Consider the following 25,224-nt stretch of genomic DNA (forward strand, 5'->3'; position numbering starts at 1 on the left):
GTTAAATTGAGTCAAAGCGAGAGTTAAAAAAACAAAACAATAAGAAAGAATGTGTTTTCCTATGCAATAAACCGAAACAAATTTTACTGAGCTGGAGCAAAACAGCTCAATCGTTTCATTATCATAAACTAGTGTGTAATGTGTGTTACTGGATGCTGGGGAATTTCATAGTTTAAATGCAAGTGTGCCTTTGTGAGAATCCAGCAGATAAGAAAAACAGACGACCAATGGGTGAGATGGCGAGAGAAGAAATAGTCACGTGTAGGTGTGAATGAGGAAGGCGGTGATGATTGAGAAGAGATTAATTTTAAAGAAAGAAGGAAAAACGATTGATTTTGGTGAAAAGATTTTGATACATATGCACTTTTTTTGTTGCTGCTGTTGCTATTGCTCTTTGATCATACGGGACATTCGTGAAACAAACGCAGAAGAAAAGAGGAATAGAAAGGAAAAAACGTTTCGAAAGAAAACAAAACGAGAAAAAACTATTGTTTTGTTGTTGATTATTTAAGTAGGAGCATAATTTACTCATTGATCGCCTCTTTGAAGTTAGAACTCCATCGCCAGTTGAACTATAAAACACAAAATTATATGAATGCATGTTTTAGCATCAATTCGTCACAAAAGTGTGAATTTGTGGGTTCGTTGCGGGTAACCAAGATGATTTAGGTTGTAATGCATGTGTTTGGAAAGAAGGAATATCAGAGGTGGAACAACATAGCCGATCGTTTTGGAAAGCGATGCAATATCACTGGGAGACTCCGTGGGAGGATTGAATTGGAAATTTACTTTTCCATTAGCTTCGGGACGCAGTATAAGGATGTTGAAAACGAAAGGATTTGAGAAAAGAAAATGGCCAAGTGAAAAATATACACATAGAGAAGGAAAGACATTGAATAAAGAGCAAAGAAGGGAAAGCAAAAGAGAATGAAAAAGAGACAGAGAGCAGAGGAAATGGAAACTGAATGAATTGGTGCAGGGTTTTCAACGGTTTTGGAAATGTGAAGGCAGTGGAATGAGTTCGGAATGCGTTTTTCTGGTGGGACGGAGTTGAACTGAGCCCGTCGATGCTGGGCCCAGCCGGGTCGAATATGTTCGTTAGGCTAGTTGTTCTTTACGGAGTTTATAATGTTCGATATTTTATGGTGTTCGAGTTATTTATTGCTGATTATTTCATCTATATATATATTGGAACCCAGAAGAACCAAAAGTTAATGAAACATAGAAAAGATTAAAAAAGAAACTAACACATGGCACGATTATTGAAAAATTAAATGAAACATCTTTAAAAACCTGTGCTGAAAAGATATGATCATAAGGTGATTGGGAAGAAGGGACATGTAGCGGACGTAAGTGAAGAACACGAAGGCACCTCGAGCAATTGATCCGATTTTGTTTTTATCTATGTGGACATCATTGCTTAGGCGATAAATTTATTCGTGGAGAAGAAAATTATTAGTTCAAAAGAATGCTAATCAATCAGAAAAGCTGTTAACTTCATATATGGGATACGTTGCGCAAAGTATGAAAGTGCAATCACATATGCAATATTTGAAAAGGAATGGTTTTAGCTATGTTATCGTACTGACAAGCAGTTCAAAACTGTATCATGGAGAGAAAGTACGTTAGAAAACATCATTTCATTAATGCTTCAATTATGGTATCAAGGATTATATTTTTAAATCCGTGGAATACGAAAATTCGAAATATGAATTTATTAATGGGTTGTATAATTTTATCATCTAAAGCCCGGTTAAATATGCGACGCAATTGTAAAACATACATATTAACCATATGCAAAGGTAGACTCAAAACTACTTGTCCACTTGTCTACTATGTACAATGCATATTTTAATTGTGTATTCTTTTATTTACGTTTAGTTTTAAAGACTTGTAAATGGTTTCTACATTTTAGTTTTTAAGTAACTACTTGTTCACCAATGGTGTCTGTGAGAGCGACAACAATATCGCACGTGCGAATTATAAGAAGACGAAAATCTCCAAAGGATAACAAACTACACATATTAACAGAAAATCAATTTAGAAAGCATAATTGTAAGCAGCATACAAGCTTATGTAAGACGAGGTGAGAGGTTCTCCTATAACATAACCAATGACTGCAAAAATGAAATAATGAGTGAATACATGAATATGAAGGTGGAAGTGAAAGCTGCAAAGCGCAAAAAGCATATGTAACTATATGTTAACGTTTTAACAATATCTACAAGAACCAAACAACAGCAAAGGAAAAAACAAACAATCTAGATTTTGAACAGCTTTCATATTGTTGTAATCATACAACTTTCTACCAAAAAAAAATTGTGCCATCTTAGCTCAATTTTTAATGGAAATCAATTTAAATTTACTTTCAAAATGCCCTGCTTAAACCGGGTTCATAGAAGGCCTTTTCGGTAAAAAGGTTAAGTGAAGTTGAACATGAAATATTGCTTGCAATGTTGTTTACACAAGAAAGATAACTATTGTTTAAGTCAAGGGATATCAATGCTGACTGCATCCGTTTATTGGAGGAGCTTAAAAGTGGCATGCCGGGAGCGGAAATAAATCGAGACCCCAGTGACTGTAGACGTAACCGGGCACACAACAATCGGAGAGCAGTAGAATCAGGCTGAAAGTCAAAAAGTAGCTAATAGGAAGGATTTCAGACAGACAATGACAGTGACAGTAACAGTAAGAATCAAAGGGATAAAAAGATAGAGAAAGAGATTCGAGGACAACTTGCCATTAAGAGAATACTAATAGGAACAATAGAATGAGTAACAAGAAAGCAAAATAGAACCAACGTATAACAAACAGTTGTTAAGTGAAACCAAAAACAGAAGAGAACGTAACCCAAAACAAATAGCGATGGACAGCTTCAAAATGGTATTAACTATACTCGGTTTTTAGTTTGCTATTGTTGCTGTTTTTTTTTAGTTTTTAAGATAAGGGATAGAAGTGTTCCTAAGAAGTAGACTAGTGTCGCACTGATAAGTACCTTGTTTACGTTGGTATGTGTTTCTGGCGGTTTGGCCGTTTCGTCCGTTGCCGTCGTGTCGGGGATGGGTAGCCGTTGCTCTTGTACGCTCGCAAGTCTAAAAAAGAAAAGAAGAAAGGAAGGTTTGGGAAGGTAGGACGGGAATCAAGGACGTTGAATTAAACGTTAAGTTTGACCAGGGTTAAGTAACGCGAGGTTGTATTTACCTTTTGAGCGTTACCAACGTTCCGGTTAGCTTTTTGCATCGCCTCAATGCATTTTCCAGCCGATCCGGTTCATCTTTGAGGAAAACTTCTTCCCGGCAGACACGCTCCATTTCACTGGAAATTAAATTTCGTAGCCCCTGCTGCAAGACGGGGAAACGCATCTTCAACTCGGCTACCGTTTTACTTTGGAATGAAAAGATGTAGGGAAAGATCGTAGCGATTAGATTTCGCTGTGCGAAACGCAAATGTGGCTGATCTTACCTCGCCCGACTAAGAACTAGCGCCATGTCTTCGACGGCAACCATATTGACGCGCGTTCTTCTGTTGATCACCTCCCCCCGAAGGCCTTCTACGGACGATTCTAGGTCGGCCAGATCTTTTTCCAACCGAATGACTTCCTGTTTGTAAATCTCCTCCTCTCGGGTGAGATTCGTCTGTCAAATGAGCGTATCATGATCACTTGTTTCTCGGTTGTGTGGTTTTCAAAATTTGGTAGATAAACTATGTACGTACCCTTTCCTTATCGCCCTGACCCCAAACGAATCCGGTATTGGATAGCAGTGTGGCACGTATTCTCATAAACGTATCCTTGATGTCTTCGCGCACGGCAACGGCCTGGGTTTGCGTCAGCCGGCGAAGCGTGCGCACCTCCGTGCGGAGGTCCATCGCCTTCTTCTGCAGACCGCGCAGCTGATTGTACACTTCCGGTGCAAGCGTCAGATCGGTCCGATACTGATTGCTCGCGATCATCACCAGTGGCTTCGGCGGCGGTGGAGGTTTCAGGCGGTCACGTTCTGTATGTAACGACAGTTTTAAAACATCTTTAGTAATAGGTGCGTAGCAGTACGCTCCACAACCAATACAAGCCGCCTTTCGGTTACCGGTAGAAAAAAAAACCCACCTTGAGATGAAGTTCTAGGTAAGGTGGAAGATTTTATCGCTGGCTTTGGCGGTTTCGTATCAGCTGTAGGAAAGATAGAAATAAACGACCCTAGTAAGAACACCTGCAAACTATCAAAAAAACAAACCCCAATCCGACGTACCAGAATGCTGCGGGCTGTGGGACTTTGGCACACCTTGAATGTCGTCGCTGAACGAGACGGATTTTTCGAACGAAACCGATTTATCTGCGAATGAAAGTAAAAACACAACGGGTTCAGCTAGCAGTTGGGCGAACGATATCCAATTTCCAGAAGCTTAGAAATGGGTATAGAATAAAAGGAGGAAAAGATTGCTTTCCGCAACATTCAAGAGTAGGACACGAAACTTAGCGGAATCCGGCACAGGACGGCATCCCGAAATGTTGATGGTATAACATAAGTAAGCTTTAATAGGTATCTGAGGGTATTTTATTCTCTTAAAACGGTTGCAAAATGGCTGGTAATAAGTGGCTAACCATGCTACTTAATATAACAGAGAGAGAGAGGAAAAATAAATGGAATATAAAAGTATATCGATTTTTTATTTAAACAGGATTGATTTAATATTCTAAAGTAATCTATTGTCATTGCAAACTGTTCCATAACAAACGATAGAAGTTTCCTACCACTATAATAGAGTATATACAGTTTCTAATTTCGATTATTAACTTTTGTTACACTTGTGAACAAATTAAACCAAATATTAATATTTCAGTTTTTATCATAAGTTTGATTTGATTGTCCGTTTTATCTATTTTACGAAAGCGGTTACCGAACATGATTCAAAGCACACCAATACGTTTTCTATACAATAAAAAAATCTTTATACAAAATACTTATGGCTCGAATCATACTAATTATCCGATACGTACTTTCGCTTACTTGAAAGCACCTCCCGGATTGTAACACTCTAAAGTCAATTACTTTCTAAAAAAAACAAACACATAAAACTACTAGCATGACGCAATTCGAAACAAGAACAAATGTGTTAAGCATATTGATATTACGAGGTGAAAACAGATGAATCATGTATGGTTAATGGTTGGGTTACTGGTTGGCGGAATAACTGGTGGCAGTAGCAAAGAAGTGGGTGGTATTGGACGTGGACGTGTGGTGTAGCCTTGGGCTGTGCTAACGCGTGCCCCCGGGTTGGAGGAAGGTGGAGAAGAAAAGTGTCGGAGGAAAGATTTTGGGGAAGCTTTAGGGCAGTTAGTTGTTGCTTGAAAGAATGAACTTACGACATGTTGATTTTCCCAATTTTGGTGGTTTTTCGCGCGTGCAAACCGTACCATCTCCAGTAGTTTCAGCTAAATGATTAGTGTTTGTTAGTTCATTGCGCAATGGTGACGAGATGATGAGGTTCGTTTTGGTAAGAAGTAAAACAAAGGCAGATCGAAACACACATGAATTGGATGAGTTTAGTGTGGCGAAGAAAACAAGACAAGATACAAGAAGCGGACGAGATGATGAAAGCCGTTGAAAAATGGGATGATCATTGATGATATTTACTGTGAATCAAATGTGCTTGATACTCTTATCCATTTTATCGAAAGATTAGAAAACGACACACACACACACACACGTATAGCTAGTAACCGTACGCTTCAAAAACCCAATAACTACTACCTTTCGGTTCGGTTTCAACTGTACATTACTGTGAGATACTGGAAACCTACACTTGGTTCCATTCGTTTGACACATACTTGATACGAAACAGTACTACTAAAAAGAAAAACATGATTCCACCCCGTTTGCGGATAGTTTCGAATAAAATTGACGATGAAAACTGGTAACAACAATAATTTGATGCTGAGAGACAGAACATAAGCCGCTTGTTGGGTAACGCCATGAGCGTAACCATGAGATTCCAGGGCGTCTGCCAGCGATGCATGGTCAGATGTAGCTAATGTTACCGAGCGCAAGCAATAAAATTACAACCGTATGAAGAACAGACCGATGCGCGGCCTCAAGTTACCGATACAGCTAGTCAATCGCAAGAAGAGCAAACGTCAACTGTTCAAAACCAAGCTAAGTATATGCAAAACCGGCTCAAAACACACGTAACAAGCACAATTTGAACAAACATATGGCTATGGTTTTGGTGGACCGCAACAGCTCGAACGAAACCATTAGAAGATGCTGATAAATGCAAAGCAACGCGAAGCACGTTCCTGTCGATCGGCCTTGTTTACGACGGATGAGGCCTTGTTCGAGAAGATCAGGAGAGCAACTGATCAGCCTGATTGCAGAAGATATATGGACCGGAAGCGATAGCTCGTATGTTGCGACAAACTTAACGGCCGGGGAAGTATCGGAATTGAAACAAAAAAAGAAAAAAAGAGAACACAACTTTAACTCAGGCTAACGCATACGTACCGTTGCGATATTGTCCAGGGATGTTTAGAATATTGGGGCTGTTGTTAACTAGCGGTAGCTGAGGGTTTTGGGTAAGCGCCTTCTGCACCAGTCCGGTGAGGTTTGCCAGCTGGCGCTCCATATGCTCAACGCGTATTCTGTGCAGGTCCTCCGATCTACGGAATATGGATGAAGGATGTGAGATGGAAAGTCAGCACTCAGTGTGAAGGTGTAGTTTAATGGCTCGGGTGACATTGCGTTTCGCTTCTTTGCGTCGGTGCCAATGCATCCATATCGAGTGAGGTGAAGGAGGGAGGTTGTCCGACAGTAAGAGGATAAGTTACGATTAAAGTACTTTTACCAAAACGAAATTCATAATTCTTCCACGAAACCAGTAATCTGTAAAATAAAATTACCGTATGCAAGCCAGAAAAAGAAGTAAAATAATCAAAGTAATGGAAAACTTAAGACACTAATTCAAATGCATTGACACTGTGCTGAGGGGTATTACATTTCTCGATCCATCATGTATTTTCGCTCCAGTTCCCATGAGGTACACCCTTCTGTCGCGATACCGGGCAGCGAAGCGATACGCAGCGACAAAAAATCACTTCCCTCGAGTCTTTTCGAGTGGTGCATTTCATTACAAGCCCCGGAGCCAAGCGGAGCGTCATCATCAAACTCGGTGGCACTTTGTTCAGTTCACGCTACTCTGGGAGAGAAAAAAAACCCTCATTTGAAATTGGTGAAACAAAAAAGAACGTTCACCGTGGCCAAACCTGCGTGTGTTATCTTACTAGCTCTTAATGGCAAGAAGTAGTGTCCGGTGTCGAAATATAGCTCTTTTAGCTGCCACCATCACGACGCTGACGGTTGTGAAGGTGGCCTTTGGCGAACATTCAACTCCCGGTGGACACGATGGTCTGCTGTACGACGGTGGTCAGTTCCGGTGGAACGACTACCACTACCTGGAGGGCCTACCGATGGACCGATTGCTTCAGCTGCGCCGGACGATGGGCGAGCTGCGGACTAACTTCTTCTTGAGCGCAAACGAAACCGACGACCGGCCGGCAGTGGAAGCACGCGACCTACCCGACGGCGGTACCGGCGCGGGTGGCGATGGTAATGGGCGGGCTAATAATATGTTCGCATTACCATTGAAAATGGAAAACGTGGCGGAAAGGTGCGGTATTTAAAAGTGTTTTTATTTTTTTGATTTCCGAAACGCACAACCGCAAAAAAACCACATCCCCCGATGTGGCTCTGCTTTTATCTTCTTCGCCAGGAGGTCCGGTGTCGAACCGTGGAACAGTAAGCCGTCCAAAGTTCAAACGATCTTCCAAATCAGTATCACCGGGTTGGCGTTTCTCGCGTTCGCCGGCTACTTGCTGTGCATGATCGTACAGGCGATCAAAAGCAAAGGTGACTGCCGGAGCAGAACGGAGTGCCACACCGTTTCCTTATTAACCGTAACTCGCGTTTTCGGTCTTCTCTTCGGACCGCACAGGAACAACCTACTATCATCCCACCATCACCGGCACGGGAACGCTCGGGTCGGCGGTCAAGAAGCGAAAGCCGTTCATGCGACGCAAACGTCAGACAGCCCGGCCCTACGTAACAACCGACGACACGGGAGTCCCACTGGATGCGTACAACGTGGACCAGCTGCAGCGGCTGCTGATCGCGTTCGCCGAAGCGTACGTGGAGCCTCCCGGAAGCAGCTGATCGAACACCCGAACAAGTGGGCGTCGGGCTGGGGCACGGGACTTACCTCGTCGTGTGGTCGTACAGCTGGTTTGGTGGCACTCGTGGGATCCGTCCAACATTCTTCACCCCGTACATGGCGTACTGATCGTCCGCGATCGAGATATCCCTGGCGTTTGGAAGGAAAAATGAAGAATTAGTGCCGATCGATTACCGAATATTCGCGACGCATTCTCGGTCCGATCGTAAGTACCCCTGCTCTTCGTCGATAATCGGCGTCACGGTCGCGGAACGGGTACCGTATTGGCTATAGTAAGGCTCCTCGTACGCTCCTCTCGACGCTCCGCTCCGTTCCGGCGAGCTCATGTATCCATCTGCTTGGGTTGACGTTTGACGTGTGTGGTAAAGTAAAAAAAATAAAACAAGAAAACCAAAGTAGATGTTTGATGAGCGATTACCGAATCCGCGCCGGTAGCGAATCCGAATGCGCATACCTGGAATGTTGTACAGCTGCTCCGTGGTGTAGGGGATGGGAGCCGCCATGTTAGTCCGCGAACCGTACGAACGGATCGGCTTCGATGCTACTCCTGCGCGGGTTCAGGGAAATGAAAGAAAGGACGGTGGTAAATCGTTGGATCATCCCCTGAAGCTGGTCGCTGAGGCTGGCGTTGACCAGTTTCATAAACAGGCACATACCTATCGCACCACCCTTGCCGCGGTCCGAATACATTCCTCTGGGTAGCGTCTGGGTCGTACCGACATAATAGGGAGTTTTCGTTGGTTGCTGTAGGAAAACAAAGACATAAAAACAAATTCATAAACATTAGCGAAAAACATTCTGTTGAACAAAATGCGAAAATGCAAATTTAAACTATTTGCCAACACCTGAACTCTCTGTTCCTAATAGCACAAGATGGGCACGATGTACCCAATTATCAATTTAATGTATTAGAGACATGACCAGAGCTCTAAAACAAGCGATTCTGTGTAATAAGAGTTAAATTAAATTTAACATAAAACGTCTTCGTCGCATGATGAACAAACGTAGACCAAACGAGCAATAATTCTTTTATGGTATGAAGATCGTAACTAAACGATACTGTCTATTGCAGTTCCCCAACCGGCCGTCGGACCATTACCATACCAATCTTCCCGGTTCCAGCGTTGCCTTAGGCAACAGCTTCAGCTTCAAATGTAAGTCAATCCACCGAGACGGCCCTCCGCAGCGTAGTCACACTAAGATGAGCAACAGTAACGCACGCAGCAGACCTAGGGCTACGATAAAGTGCATCTTGCCTTTACCGGCCACTTAGAGGCTATTACGTGTGCAGACCGTCCCCCTCGAGCCTCCACCGTCCGAATGGATACCACAAAGCAAACCCTTGCCCTCTTCTGGTGACTGACTTTGATGTGCTCTCATTTAAGAAAAGAAGTCACCACTGGAACACACCGCATGGTCCATAATACGTGTTTGGGGGTAGAAAGGCAAGCCCAACCTCGGTCAGGCGTACGTGTAGCCGGGTTTCCACACAGACAGATGCGTGCAGCATAAGTGTCCTGAATTGGGGAACATTAAAACCCACCGAAGAAAGTGAAAAGCCACGAAAGAAGATAACAAAAAACAAAAATTGGGCCACCATTTCGCAACGGCCGGTTTCCTCTGTGGGGATCCCCTTCGTGAGGGAGCAAGTTGGGAAAAGGCGAAAATTTGCATCGGGAACACGAAACAACTGCAAAACACTGCCACAGGCTGCGTCGTGTGCGTTGCAAATCGCGCTCGGCATGAAAAGTGAAAAAGGGTTCAAAAATCGGTCCACTCCGCGCCAAACCGCGTGACGTGACGAGTTAACGATCGCGATCAGTCGAGCACACGCCTGGTTTGATTGTTATTATTTTCATCGTTTACGTTTCCCCAACCCCTTCTGGGGTGAGGTGTTCGATCATAAACATCGTCGCCCCGATACGACCGCCCGAAACGTCGTCACACAGTCCATCTCTCGTTCCGGTCGATTGTTCGGTACATAATTCAACAAACGGAATGAAAAACACGGCAGTTACATCAAGGGTCTCCGGTAGGGTTATGTGCGACCTACATATTGCCGGGACAGGGAGGCAAGCGTGGGTAGGGTGGCGTTTGAAACTCAATTCCTACCGTCTGCGGTGGTTCCCGAGCACGACTTCCAGTCGGAACGGACGCGAGCTGTCCGATCATCTGCTGCTGATCAACGCATCATTAATTACCATCTTCAATCTTTTCTTCCAACATGGCGCACTAAAAAGTTTAGCGAAATGGGTGGTTCCAACAACCACCTGTCTTCTGGCCGTCCGCTAGTGCTATAAACAGCATCTCTTCGTCTGACGAGGATATATTAATTTCAACTTCACTTTCTTCTTCTGCTCCTCATCCGCACAGTTTCCTTCTCGTTAGCTCCGCCGATCGATCACTTTATATCACACAATTGTTGATCGGATCGAATTCACTCTCCAATTAAATACCGTGTGTTACCGTATCGCAGTGCATCCTGGAGTTTTCGTGGAAGTGGAAACATGGTTTTAGTTTCCATAGTGATTTTCAATTAATTTTTCTAAACAACCGGGATTACCACATTTAAAATCTCGTTCACTTCTGGTATGTAATTAAAATGTCTCAGTTAGGTATGTGTCACAAATTATAGTTTTACTCAGGAAACAGGGGAATGTTAATCCATAAAATACAATATTTGGACAAAATGAGGCATTAAGCGTTGGAAGGAATTTGTCTTTCCCCCTGCGCCGCCCGGGGATGTTGTTTTTGTTGTCGATCTCCGCTCACATTGCATAACGTATTTGTCGATCGCCCCTTCCGCTCCGAAAACCGCGCAGCATTTCCATCCGACGGACCATCGCCACCCTCCGAGAGAGTCTTGGCGCCATCGTTCATGATCAGTGCTCCTTTCTTCCACGATCGACGACGATCGATTCTGGCGTCTTGGTAAGGCGCGGAGTTGCAGTGATAGTGAGAGTATTTCTATGTATGTGTGTGTGTATGTGTATGTATACCACCGCATACTGCCGGTTAATTTCACCCCATGCAACATCCCCCCCGCGCATTATGCCGATGCTAACCCGGCGTCCGTTTGTGGCCGCTCCGGTGCCGGTTATTAATGCGGTTATGTATGATTTCGCGCAAAAGTCTAGGCAAAACAACGACCGCCGTGTGGCTTTTTCCTGGCGTGGCGTCATTGTATGTAAGATTTACACCTTCTTCCACCAGGGGGCAGCCAAACGGGGGATTGGCCTGCGGGCATTCAGGTGGCCAACCCGCAGCCCACCCCGGTACAATCCGGACAGGCGCATTATGACTAAGTAGCCAATACCTGTTTCAAAGTGGCGGCCTCAAGTGTTAGTGGCTACTACTCTCTAGCGAGCCACTAGAGCCACCCGCTGGGATTGATAACCAGCTAGGGGTTGGGCTTATGATAGCTAATGGGATTTTTTTATTATACTTTTATTTTTTCCAATACACCCACGGGCAACACCTTAAGAAATTACTTGCAACTATCTAAACGCCCGATTTGGACCAATGATTTACTGGCGCAAGTTAATTTCAATTTGGTCCCATTACTCGGGACTGGTTAGTCACCTCATGCTTCGGCACGGCAGAGGGCTACTGGCGGGCGGCGATCGGTATCAGTCAAGGGCTTCAGCATTGGTTGAGGAACAGGATTGATCAAGGTTTTTTTTCCCAACCCTTACACTCTCAAGGGAGAGCCTTATTTCATCTCATGCAGATAAAAACAACAAAGTAATTAAATCATTCGGTTCTCACAGAAAAATATGTGATCGATTGTTGGTTCGCCAGCAAAACGCCATTATGAAACGAGTTACACGAAGCGTCGAAACATGTTGCAATCGAACAAAACAATATATATCGAGTGATTAGATGGCAATAAATGCGCGACACGGTTTCGAGTGCATATAACAATTGTTCGATTGGTGCAGAAATGTTGCCCACGCCATCGTCGTCCTACCGCTGCCAGACATTCGGCCATTTCTTCGCACGAATGACCATGGTACCATTTAATTGCCCGCTGCCAACAACGTTTATGGAACTCCAACAACCCGCTCCAGTCCTCGAACCAAACGTTCGCGGGGTCCAACTGCCGATCAAAGGTGTGCGCGCGCAGTAAGGAAGCGAAACGCGAACCACCACCGGTTGGCGCCTGAAGAGCCATTGCTTACTATTATACCATTACTATGCCACACCAAGGCAACCCACCCCCCCGCACAATGTGGTCTCGAGACAACGAGTTCGAGAAGTTCGAGAAGTTCGACGTCCGTCCGAGGCGAAAGTTTAGGAGGAACCGTCGATCTCGCCGAAAAAGAAAAGGCGGTCGCCGGCAGCATCATCCCCGGGGTTGTGCGAGCGACATTACGGTCACCAAGAAACAAACAACTGGGGGGTGGGGTGGGAAAACCCCAATGCACAGCATAGAAGTCCCTCCGAACTCGCCGGCGCGACTGAATTACGAATATTGGGCGGAATGTTTTTTTTCATCATTGTTGTTGTTGTTGTGGTTGGTCCAGTCTGGTTTCCATCTCCGCGCGACAGTCCAAAAGCATGCTCCAAGCCTTCACCAGCGAGCCTTCACCAACGGTCCACATCGCGGTAGGAGTAGCGGTAGCCGCGTTGTTGCTGTAGGCCTCGTGCGAGGTACTGTCCAGAAGTTGGCGTCAGTTGAAGTTCGTGCACGGTGTCGTGAAGTTCAATCGGGTGCTCGTGAGCCGGCGTATGCCGTGTGAACATTTGGAGAATTCAGACGTACATCAGTGGAGTTAGCCGTTCGTGAGGACTGTTTGACAGGGGACGAGAGCTAGGAACAGCCTAGACCAGGAAGTTCCTGGAACCAACAACTCTAACTCACTTTGTGATCTGTCGTGTGATCCTCGCTCAACCGTGTATGTGCTCGTGACTGTCACTCTTTCGAAAAATGGCGTCCCGCGTATCGTCGGTGTTTTTAGCGGCGTTAGGCTGCCTTATTGTGTGCACATCCGCTGTCCCGCAGGGAACGGTCACCACCTACCATGGTAACCATTTCCCTTCGCTGGGCGCTTCATCCGGAGTTGGAGGTGGCTCGAAGCTGCTACTTCCGGAAGGAGTCGGATCCTCCGAAGAGCGAATTCTAACCGGATCCGAAGATTTCTTGGCCGCCTTCCATGAAACCGGTGATGTAAGTAGTTCTTCTTAGTGACAAACGTTGGCTGCTTTTTCCGTGGATTGTTTCGCTTTCATTTGCGCCGTCCAACGATCACGATCAATCATTTGCAAAGCGTATGATCGAACCATCGCTTACGCGATCGGCTTAAGTGCCAGCCAGTGTTACCTCCTTCCCCCATTTTCTTGTCGTCGTCGACTTTCCGCCCATTTGCTTTCCTCGATCGATCGATTCCTCAGCTGTCATTCATGATAAACACTTAAACCACAGAGCTCACATCTTGGCGGGCTCGCGCGCGAACCAAAAACGCATTGGCGCATTTTTTTTCCGGCAAACCGCGACTATTCGTCCGACCCCTCCAACGAGGTGGCGTAGTGGCGCGTACTGGCGAAAAATCAGCGTAAAATACATGATGTAATGCACACCGGGCCGGAGGTTTTGCGACAACACAGGCGTTTGACTTCCCCCGTCGTGCATAACTATGGGCTGTGGAAGAGAAAGAGCGAGCGAGATCCAATCCATCCCAGACCTAGAGCATTGCAACACAACCTGCAATCTATGCCACCGCCTCCGTTTGCCTGCGTTTTGAGCGACGGCACATACGGGCCGACACACACGTTTAATGTCGCAAGGAACGGCCGCGGAAAAACGGCGGCCTGGCTTGGCATGGCTTGGCGGCGCATCGCATGTCATGCTCGTCAAACGTGGCGAAGAGGCTGGGACCGAAGGACGAAGGTGGCGGCACTCGGTGCACAAGTGCAAAATTAATAGAGCACATGAGCACGCTACAATTTCCAACACACACACATCGTTCCGTGTCGTCCACCCTCGATGTTTTCCCCCCGTTTCTTGTTTCGCTAACAACACGAGGCGGAAATGTGTCATGTTTCAAAATTTCTTCGACAATCCACTGGATAAACGGTACGAATTCGTAAGCAAAAAAAAAAACAGAAAACCAGACATACCCGACAAGAGCGGGGTGGCATGGACGCTAAGAGGTTGATCAATTTAAATTGCAATGTTAACCAACCGCTTCGGGCACACTTTCTCGCGAAGAGGGCGTGTGCAATAATTCGTGGATCGCGCTATCTAATTAAACAATTTTCACCTGGTTTGGTAAACTTTACCCCGATATACGCGAATCGGGGGAAAACTTTATTCAATTATCGAGAAGAGAGTGTGTCAATTTAATGATTGCGAGAAAATGATTTTTTTGTTGTTTTGTTTTTGGGTCAAGTAATCAATGTTGCTTGCTTTTGGTAGTCAACAAATTCACAAAACAGAAGCAGCGGAACTGAGAAATCTTTGAACAACAAACAAATGAAAAAATATTTTGTCGGTACAATTTTAAATTCTAAACAAAACCCGGATTTTTTGCTCGGAAAATATTCAACCAGGTTTAAAATATTCAAAAAAGAAGCTCGAATAGTGGACTTCTCATCTTGACCATAATTTAAAGCCTAGTGTTTAAAAAAATAGGAAATGTTTTTAAAACGAATTCAAAACTACCACTGCTGTGTAACGATGGCCGTGCATTGAAACCAAATTTATTGCATTATATTTGTAATTCTTAACTTTACCATGCCTAAACGAAAACCAGTAATAACCTAAAATGTTTTTATTTTCAACCTAAAGCTTCAAAGCCGACACAAAAGGTCAACAGAATTCCATTAAAAAGATTCATAGTACCGTTCGTTTGCATTAGACAGTTTCCAGTTCGAAAGGTTAATCCAATGCTTTTATCTTACCCCGCTTTACGGTCAATGCGTAGTCGACTGCTCTACTTCGAAACGGGTGGACGTAGGCAACGACGTTAAGGCAGGTTTCAGATCTTGACACCAGAAACCATTCAAGGACAACGACAGCGGGACATTCCGAAGCCGCGCGAGCGCGCGCGCGCTTAACCTTGAATCAACTCGGGCGGCCGATAATAAGAATGATCGAGTCATAAATTGGACACCGCAGGAGAAAAGCAAACAGCCCATTGCAAACGTCACAAATCCTGGCGAAGGTTTATCGACGTCCACGTGCGAAAACTTACATTCTACTTCGCTCGACCGCCTTCGTCTAGACGTTCTTTTCGCCAGAAGGGGTTTTAGAATGGGGCGTGCGCAAGATCTTGCCAGATCTTTGATACCAATCGCGATTCGTTGATCAAATCGTGCCGGTTGATTTGTTGTCAATTTGCCTCGACAGACGGAGAAGTAGAATGTGCTACAAAATGATTTGCATTGAATTTGCATCAAAAGTTGAGGGGATATGAGACAACCCGTGATCGAACCGCAAGTCGCAAAAAGAGAAAAAAAACCGCAACTCCGAAATAGGATCGGTGTAATAGGATACAACAATTTGCCAACCTTTACAAAAAAAAACTAACCCTAGGTGGGGGAAAGAGGCATTTAAAGGTGACACAATAAATCACCACCTCGGCAGCAACTGGCTTTGACTGATTGGGTGTTCTGTGGTAACATTCTGTTCTGCGCGGTGTCAACACAATTTCGCAGCAAAGCCCCCAACATGCGATACATGTCACCTCTTGGTAGTCGATTTTTTCCCGCCTCCTTCTCCTCCTCCAAGGACACCCCATAACCATAAAGATCGTTCATTAGTAGGTGTACAAAAACGCAAAGTCGCGCGAAATCTGTGGCGCACTTTTTGGTCGTGCGTGTTTTCTTTTCATGAGTTCACCTTTTGGCCATGTTGCGTGTAGTTACACGCGGGAAGGATTTCCTCTCGAAAGTTCCCTTACCGAAAGGGGTGCCCCTTCGCTGGCCTTCGTTTGCCTTATTGATAATTTGTTTGTGTGTCGAAAAGTAGCGATCGCCTTCGGTTGCGTCATGATTATCCGCGGTTTTTGGTCTCCTTTTTTGTGAAATGAGTCTGACAACATACTAATCACTCCAGGAGATTGCGGGCAATATCCGAGAATGAAATCTCGTCTGACTCACTCACATGTTTGCCTCAAAACAACGCCTTGGGTAACATTGAAGGTGGAATAATAATTGTTTACAACATTTCGTAAATATACAACCATGATTTACACGTGGGTCCAGCTTTATAGGATGAAACATAGTGCGCACATGTTTACCAAAACTGTCGGTTGAATGGAGGAGGAGTTCCACTGTTCAACAATATGCCCGAAATAGTTGCTTCAGCAGTTCAGCAAATATTACAATATATTGCATTTAAGAAAATTTTGGTGGTAAACTTTTATTACATTTACAAAACAATAATTGAAAAATTAATACGATTCTGTTGTCTACCGACAAAACAAAGGAAAAATTGCAATTTTTTGCAAGCTCATAGAAGTGTCTTTAAAATTAACCATTGATAGAGAAAAAGGAAACGAATGATAAAAAATCTTAAAATCTCAATAATTTATATACACTCCAATTCTATAGTGAATTGCTCGAAGTGCTCGACAAATTCAAGACAATCCATTTCATACTTCCTAAATAACATAGGGTGCTCAGAAACTACCGTACCAACGATAAATCAACTACTATTTACGACATTTCAAAACCGTCTGGTATATATAAAAAGTAACCTCCTACATCTTTTGCATACAGGACACATGCAGCTTCGAGAAGTATGCCTTCGATCACGACGGTACGGTAAAGTACGGCAACAAGCTGCCGGCCCTTTCGCAGTTCACCCTATGCGCGTGGATGCGGTTCACCAATCACACCGGCGACCATACGATCCTCACCTACTCAGGTAAGCGCCAACTGGTAGTGATCATTATTTCCATCCACCCATCCATAGGCCATAGACTCCATAGGCCACCCGATTGATTAGGACGCACGCTGCACCAGCACGTTGCATTTCGCACGGTTCGCAGTGATTGATTTGAATGCAGCGTGCGCCTCAACGCCATCGTTAAGTGCATCCGCGTCTCGTTCCGAAGCTCCCTTTCGCTGGAGGGAAAAAACTGGTTTAGGAAAAGGTTTCTCGTCGGTTTTGTTTACCTCTCGTTTTCATATTCACCCAGTGCTCTCGTTATGACAACACGCGGTCGGGCTCCATTTAGGCTACCCAGTTCCAAGCCAGGCCGCCGGTGAATGTACCAGCATGCCATGCTGATCACATCATTTTTCGATCGAAGCAGGTGATCACGATGGAAATCGGTTGCCGCACGGCGAAAGGGAATTACGGAGCTCTGCGAAACGATCATCATCGAAAGCGCAAAATGTGCGCCATTCGATACTGGCAAGAGTCCATCCGGCGCACAGTGGGACACTCGAGAGGCTTCGAATGGCATTTTGAAATCATATTGATTGATGGAGGTCGTGTGTTAGCAAATAAGCTAAAAAGTCATTTGGCAGACAATAGGACAACATCAAAACTGTAATTGCAACATAGAAATACAGGAGCTGAACGAGTTCGCTAGAGAATATGATAGCTGAAAATTCCAAAATACATCAGACTCCCGAAAATCCGCTGTCCTTTCAGGTTGTTTGCTGTGCAAAAAAGTAATTTGGCCGACAATAGGACATAATCAAAACTGTAATTGCAACATAGAAATACAGGAGCTGAACGAGTTCGCCAGAGAATACGATAGCTGAAAATTCCAAAATACATCAGACTCCCGAAAATCCGCTGTCCTTTCAGGTTGTTTGCTGTGCGGTGCGGAAAATGATGCACCTAACAATTATTCAATCACATTCATATTACATCTCAGGAGACAACGGATCGAAAGCACCGATTGTTGAAGTATCTTCTAGAAGACTGTGGGAATTATTACTCCTAGTTCTTCGCTATGCTCGTATGGTTTCCAATTACATCTCCAGGCAGTTAATAGTGATTCAATGAATAATACAGCTAAGACTTTTAGATAAATCTCCTTGTCAAATATTCACTGGAATGGATTTATTGATCTTTTAAAAATTTGCTGCTCTTGTTTTTTAGCAGATCTGTAACTCTTTGCCGCTCTAATTCCAAGTCTACTTTAATTTATATATTATTCAGTCAAAACTAGCTTTTAAACGAAAAATCGACCTGTTTAATGTACCGTCAAAACATGGAAATAGATTAGAATAATTCTATCGCTTAAAAAACGATATCGTTTTGTGAAAACTCATCAATTCTGACATCACTCCCAAATTCATCTTCGATCCATTGTGAGCTCCGTGAGGATCCTTAACAAGTTATTACAACCATCTCTTGATTAACAGTAGATTCCACAACGCACTGAACGAATTGTCCTTAATCGCATTTCCACTAAAATTACACGCTCCCATAAACACACACACCGATGATTACTTATCCCTTTTGTTTTCTCTCTCTTTTCCGCCCTTCCCCGCTATCCAATCACCATCCAATCCCTTAACTCCGCACGCTGGCCCTGGGAACGGAACCAACCAATTCAATGTTTAAAATAAAAACTCCCCAGTCGAGAAAGAGCCGCGCGAAATACAGCTCTGGATCTCCAACAGCATGGGCATGAGCTTCATCAGCCTTGCCGTTCACGGCCAGTCGCTCTTTAGGTAAGTGCAGGCCGGTAAAAGGCACCCCCGTATATGCAACCCAACCTGGTTTGGTTGGCTTTTGGGGCCGTTCTTCGGCCGAGACCGGTAGCAGGAGATGGAATGTAATTTTATGTAACCTTAAACGAAATTAATAGACAGTGAGCGAATGACAACAACAACAAAAAAATGTAAAACAACCAAAAACCGGACAAAAGCAGACCAAGAAGTAACACACTTGGGCGAACGCCAAATATTATCTCATCGAAACAGGTTGAACTATCCTTTCAAAATGCGAAAGTGGCACCACGCGTGCGCCTCGTGGAACGGCAAGACCGGCGAATGGCAGCTGTGGATCAAATCGGAGCGTGTGGGCCGCGGATTCCACAATCGGGTAAGTGCAGGCTCGAAATGCCGGCCTTGAGACACTTTCTGCGTGATCGTGTGCGATCGAGCCGCGAGAACTCTGGAACCACTATCATAGGATCACTATTCCCCCTCCTCGCACGCAGTTGGTAAATTACGAAATCCAACCCTACGGTACGCTGTTCTCCGGCGGTCCGTCCATCACGGGGCTGACGGACGTAGGGCTGCACTTCGAGCTGACGGCGGTGCAGATCTACAAGGTGGCGCTCAGTGCGGGCAAGGCGCACCGGGACCACAAGCATCACCATGTGCACCACTTCGATCATAACGGCGGCGAGGTGACGTCCACGACGCCGGCGACCCTGATGACGGTAAGTTGTCGTCATCGTCGTTAGCGAATGGCGAGCGACATCTTTTTTGCGCTCAATCATCATCGAACAACTCGCCCAATTTCGGAGGATACTAATTAGGGTAACCTTTTCTCGGCTCGTTAGGCTCCACCGCAACCGGCCAATCCGCTGCTGGCGAACGGACAGATTCCGACGCGCGTAAAGATCAATCTTGCGCAGAGCGGTGGCCAGCAGAACAGTGGCAGTCTGGGCATTCCGACCAAGGGCCTGCCGTCGCAGTTGGTCGGCGGATTCAGCCCGTCGGTGGGATTGCCGCCCAACGCTGGTTCCCCCACCGTCACGACGAACTTCGTCAACGGACAGTTCAGCACCGGCGTGCGGTTCCTGCAGGAACAGCTCGTCTCGAACAACGTGCTCGGTCAGTTCCCGCGATCGAGCAGCGGCATCAGCTCCATCGGAACTCCAACTTCATCCGGAGGGTTCGCATTCCCCAGCGATAGCAGCAGTTCCGGACCTTCCGGTGGGGCCTACTCCATCGTGCAGCTTCCCACGGACAACAGCCCACGCAAGCTGTTCAAGCGACAAACGCGAAAGTCGAAGCCTGCCGCGGCAATCCCTTCGGATGACGCATCCAAAGCGAAACGAGAGCTCCTCCAGCTGCAGGACGGATCGTTGCTGCAGAGCAGCGAGTACATCTTCGACGGGCTGGCCGAGTTCGGTCTGCCCGACTTCAAGAACAAGCTGGGACGCGAAACGGACATCGAGGACGAGATCCGGGAGCACGACAAGGAGCCAGCCGAGGAGGAGGTCCGTGCCGTCATGCACATCTGCTCCAAGTGTGCACCGGAACCGTTCGCCAAGGCGCTGGTGTTCGCCTGGAAGGACGCGGAAACCGAGCTCGGTGGAGCCCTGCAGGCTAAGGCGTCCTCCCGTTGTGGTCACTTCTAGAGCCTGGACGCCCCCCGTTGGGGAGCCCCTTTGCAACCACCGTTACGCAAGCAGTATGGATATTTAAATTCAATACCTCAACCCGTACGTTAATAGTGTATTTAAGAAGCCATAGCCCAAGTGTGAGAGGTGTACAAGTTTTGTATGCATATAAATGTAATAAATGTACAATACTAAAAGTGAAAAAAACAAAACAAAGCAAAAGTCTTTTGTGTGTCGTGTCCACCTACCTTGCTTTTGTGAATATGCTGATGTTGATACTCCGAATCAAATTCTGGCTCGCTAAAGTAACTCTGTAAAACAGATAGAAAGTTTAAATGGTAAATATAAGATCATTGAATGTCGCTCTTTTGCACAACTTTGACATTGTTTGTTTTTACTATAAACCAATCAGATGAAAAAAGTAGATAAAGTAAAGTTATATTTACATGCAACTTTAAAGGACCCACTCTGTTTGCCTGGTATTCAACATTTTCTCTTAAGCTTCATTTTTTCCCTACTGTGAAGAGGCTGTGTGCTTGTCTCCCATATTTAATCACTTTCCTTTTATATTTTTGACCAATTAATCATTGCACAATAAACTAAAACGATCAGCACGATCTATTTGACATAAATGAAGCCCAATTCCAAACCGTACCTGCTCCTGATCCCACTGATTCGGAATAGCTGCCGGTTGAAGAGGCTGTGGAATGTTCTGACCACCCGGTAACACCTGCGGAGCGCTGACTTCGTTCGATTCGAACAACCGCAGCACTGACCTATCTCGAATTTCACGCAGGTGCGATCTACGGTTTGAGGAAAAAAAATCGGGAAGATATCATAGAATCGTTTCTGCCATCTCCTGGAATGGGGAGGAGTGGTTAAACGGCTTTTACCTAACGTCCTCCAGCTCGTAGAACATGTCCTTGCTGGAATCGTGAATGTAGATCTTCACGTTCGGGCCCTCGAGGTACTGCATGGTGAGCTGGCGGGGAAAGGATCGCACGAACAGAGCCCGAACCGTGTCGATGGAGGTGATTTCGTTCGGCAGCAACGCCCGCTTCGTCTCGGAGCGGTACTGCAGAAAAACTAGCCCTAGTGGACGCTCGAGCGTCTTCGACGGCGTCCGTACCACGGGGAGCGATGATCGCTGCTTGCCACCGCGCCGAAATCCGGTGCTGGCCGTTTCCGCCTCCGACATGATGCCCGGATCATCGTCGAACAGTGGGCCCTGGTTGGTCGGTGTGTAGACGCGCATCTGAGGTGTCTGCAGGAAAAAGAAGTCATTGTGGTCAGTTCCATTCTATTTTTCCTCCAAGGCCGATCGCCCTTGGTTACCTCAAACTCCAGCGACCGCTGGATGTTGGGAGGCTGCTGCTGGGCCTGGTATTGCAGCATATCCCCACCGAGGGTGTGCCGCCGGGGATCTTCGCGGCTCCGCGCCGACCGTCGCCTGTCATCGATCGCTGAAATGTCAGATCAAAAAATCAAAGCATGAGCCCGAGAATGGCCAGCGGGGCAGCGGGCAGGAAAACCAACAAAAAAAGAAAAACTCATTAAAGATCATCTTACCTTGATCGTTCGGCGGATTCCTGTTACTTTTATCATTCTGCCAGTCATCCTCTGCAGATTGAAGTTCGTCCGGCGGGAATTGGAGAAGTAACGCAACGAAACCGAAACCGAAAACGACAGAAAAAACTAGTTTTAGTTCTATCTAGGACCGGATTGCGAATTCCAACTACCAAAATCAGCGACTTCACAAGGTCATCCGGCGACGCTTCGAGATTACGGCTTTTACTCTTACGTCGACGACCGCTTCGGAACGCTGTCGCGACCACAGATGGATTGCGAGATACCGTGCAATTAACGGTTGCGTTCTTTGTTCGGGATTAGGTTATGTAGCCAGTTAAATTCGCGCGCCATGCGGATGGCGTAAGTCGGTTAGGTAAACACGTTTTTTTTTTGATAAATTAGTGAGAATCATTAAGTTTGTAGATGAGAAACCCCACTATATCTAAATGACGGCATTAAAGTATAAAGATGTGAATCTTGACAAATCTTCATATTTGTGTGCATAAATTATAAACTTCAGTTTAAAGATAAGTTATCAACATTTGATCGAATTTATCATTGGTATATAGAAATTATAAACATTAGTTTAGTTAGTTTTAATTATTAAATTTGATTCACAAATAGCATAAATAAATATTGAAACAGTACTTGTCAAATAACATTAAAAAACCCGAATAAAAATTTCCCAAATTTCATTTTGAAATCCAATCCGTTCAGAAGCTTTGCTAGTTAAAAACCATTTTACAGTATTCGGAAGCAATGGAAAGGTCGAAGACGTTTTTACCGGTAAGAATCTGGTATTTTTCGGAATTCATGACAAGAGAGTACTGGACTGTGTCTATGAAATATTTTCTTTTCTCAAGATCTAAAAAGAGAATAGTTGAACAGGAAAAATAATAATAAATTTAAATGCTGCTATGTCAATTATATCCAGGTTTTGCTTGGTTTAGATTGGAAATTTCGACTGATGCAATTTAGCTGCACAATGCCTGTTGAAAAACTGTACATATTACTGAATCAATTATTCTGCTACTTTAAAGTCGGTCTACAGCATCCTGCCAGATTTATAAGAGGCGATGTGAAAGCTGTTTGCAGAACAAAAAAAACAGCTCAAGAAGTCATTCACCTTAGAACACCACCCAACATGAATCCTTTATAATCATCCGGTCAGACACAAACTTCTAACAACAAAAAATCGTCCGTTTGATAAGGAAGCCTTAACCATTACCATGCTTTTTAACCTTTAAACTTTGGGGGAAACCTTTCATCTCAAAGGTTGGCACACGCTTACATACACACACACACACACACAAACACATACATACATCATCATCAACATAACGATCCAACCTAGTCAGAAATCCCGAACTTCTCGAGCCAACTCGAGATGGTAATTAACAGTGATAAGGATGGGGATTCGCTGCGAAAAGGCGGCTTCTTCCGTCGTGTGCTTCCGCCGACACGCAATCTGTCGACGAACCCGTTGCGTGTTCGTGATTTGCGCACGGGAAGATAGATGGGGCACGTTCCGGGCATGGAGCCACCAAATCAGTAATGAATGAATTGTTAATAGACCGCCCTGATAGTATTGGACAGTTCCAGCGTAATCGTTATTGGGTCGATGCTGGTTGGCTGAGAAAACCTGACCCATTTGTACGAAACGTTGTGAACGGCCCTTCGTCGTGGTGGTTGAGAGGTGGTGTGGCATTAAACGCCTCTAAGGAAGGTGATGTGATTGAGGGGAAATTGTCCGACTCCGGTTTTCGATCGCTTGCTGAGATGGATGGGCACATTGATCAATTTTTCGGACAAGAGTTGTTGTTGTGCCATCGCCTGGTGGAAAAGGTGCGGCCCATGGTTCGCGAAGTCCACTACATAATTGTTGTGTGTGTTTGTATGTGTGCACATGTGTGGATAGACTGAGGCTGGAACACTAGAGAATTTGAGGACTGGCTCATCCCTTTCGCGAGGAGGGTTGGACCCCGTGTGCTGGCTGTCATCGACTCAGCAGGCTGCCTACGCCGCCCGTAGCTCCGATGCAGGGACAACGGCAACGGTTGGATAAATTATGCATCCTTTCCTTCCCCATTGGGCAAACCCGTGTGTCTAATGTACGGTGTGCGTGGGTAGTTGTGTTTATTTGCGAGAGCCCTGCTCTGGAACGAAGCAGCGCTGGGCGAAAAGGATACAAACCCCACCCTACGCACGCACGCGAAGACGAAGACGATCCGAGCAGCCAAACGTCTTGTTTCTCTTCGTCATCGACATCACAGTGTGCTTCTCTTTAAAACCCACCCTGGACGACAAATTAAAAACCAACAACAAAAAAAGGCCAATGCAACTCCACCACGTCTGTCAGGGGGAAAACCTTAAACCCGAAAATCCAAAACGACGAGGAAAAACGACTACTGCGTAGGCTGCTGCTACGTACCGCTGTCTCGTCCTTTTCTTTTCTTCTTCGACGTGCTCGACGACGATGACGTTGAGGATGAGCTTTTATCTTTGCTTTTCCACCGAATCAGCATTTTCCCAGCGTGCGTCTTGCGGTTGATCTCACACTACGGCCCCGGAGAGCTTTTCTTTTTCGGGGCAGCTTCACCGCCAGCGGGTTACTCCGCCGTTTTTCTTGCCACTTTTGCTTGCGCGTTTCTTTCACCTTTTTGTTTCTTTCTGTCGTCCGTTTCGCCCGAACATCCGGTACGGTGCGAGGCTTGGAGGATTTTTGTTCAATTACAGTCGGATTAACTGGAGAAACACCACAGTGGGGCCGGGGGGAACACAGGGGCCGTGTCACCAATCTATCTTGCTTCTGTCACACACTTCTGTCACCACAGGTTACTAGGATGTTTTTTTTTGTGCTTCGTCGGTGTGTACCTATTTGCTTATGCTATAGAAACGGTACAACACCTTTTTTTCTGCAGCCACATACTGCTTCGGCTACTCAATTCGCCAAATAACACACTGTTTCAAACGGGAAGGGAAAAAAATTCACGCACCTACACACACACTCGCGAGCGCACACTCACACCGGCGTGCCGTTAGGGCAGGGAAGTTTAGACATCCTTCGTCTTATCCTTGCCACAGCGCACCCCCTCGTTGCGAGTGAGGCGAGCGAAAATCAACCCTCGCACGGCACCTGGTGCTACACGGCGGGGCGTATATTGACACA

The 25,224-nt window shown here is 45.4% G+C and overlaps 2 protein-coding genes across 2 annotated transcripts; one reads left to right on the top strand and one right to left on the bottom strand.

Annotated features, from left to right (window-relative positions):
* Positions 1–524: 524 nt before the first annotated feature.
* LOC131287905 (coiled-coil domain-containing protein AGAP005037) lies at positions 525–24,580 on the bottom strand. The gene is made up of 19 exons (XM_058317001.1): positions 24,487–24,580; positions 22,056–22,106; positions 21,786–21,949; positions 21,380–21,744; positions 21,142–21,289; positions 20,735–20,797; positions 9,320–9,328; positions 8,877–8,964; positions 8,434–8,554; positions 8,248–8,349; positions 6,498–6,652; positions 5,360–5,413; positions 4,245–4,328; positions 4,103–4,165; positions 3,715–3,995; positions 3,463–3,635; positions 3,202–3,384; positions 2,996–3,092; positions 525–572 (listed from the first exon to the last, which is right to left on the bottom strand). The coding sequence occupies exons 1-19, from the start codon at positions 24,578–24,580 to the stop codon at positions 525–527; spliced, it is 2,343 nt and encodes a 780-aa protein (XP_058172984.1).
* LOC131287915 (uncharacterized) lies at positions 13,151–20,504 on the top strand. Its single transcript, XM_058317012.1, has 6 exons — positions 13,151–13,390; positions 16,945–17,092; positions 18,768–18,861; positions 19,114–19,234; positions 19,353–19,577; positions 19,701–20,504. The coding sequence occupies exons 1-6, from the start codon at positions 13,151–13,153 to the stop codon at positions 20,502–20,504; spliced, it is 1,632 nt and encodes a 543-aa protein (XP_058172995.1).
* Positions 24,581–25,224: the final 644 nt, after the last annotated feature.

Source organism: Anopheles ziemanni, chromosome 2, assembly GCF_943734765.1.
Source record: "Anopheles ziemanni chromosome 2, idAnoZiCoDA_A2_x.2, whole genome shotgun sequence".
Taxonomy (NCBI): Eukaryota; Metazoa; Arthropoda; class Insecta; order Diptera; family Culicidae; genus Anopheles; species Anopheles ziemanni.

Coding starts and splice junctions, on each gene's coding strand:
- LOC131287915 (XM_058317012.1), top strand. CDS start 13,151: ATGGCGTCCCGCGTATCGTCGGTGTTTTTAGCGGCGTTAGGCTGCCTT. Junction 17,093..18,767: donor TACGATCCTCACCTACTCAG/GTAAGCGCCAAC, acceptor AAAACTCCCCAG/TCGAGAAAGAGCCGCGCGAA. Junction 19,578..19,700: donor CGCCGGCGACCCTGATGACG/GTAAGTTGTCGT, acceptor TCGGCTCGTTAG/GCTCCACCGCAACCGGCCAA.
- LOC131287905 (XM_058317001.1), bottom strand. CDS start 24,580: ATGCTGATTCGGTGGAAAAGCAAAGATAAAAGCTCATCCTCAACGTCA. Junction 8,350..8,433: donor ATTATCGACGAAGAGCAGGG/GTACTTACGATC, acceptor TCCAAACGCCAG/GGATATCTCGATCGCGGACG. Junction 4,329..5,359: donor ATTGGGAAAATCAACATGTC/GTAAGTTCATTC, acceptor TTTCATTCGCAG/ATAAATCGGTTTCGTTCGAA.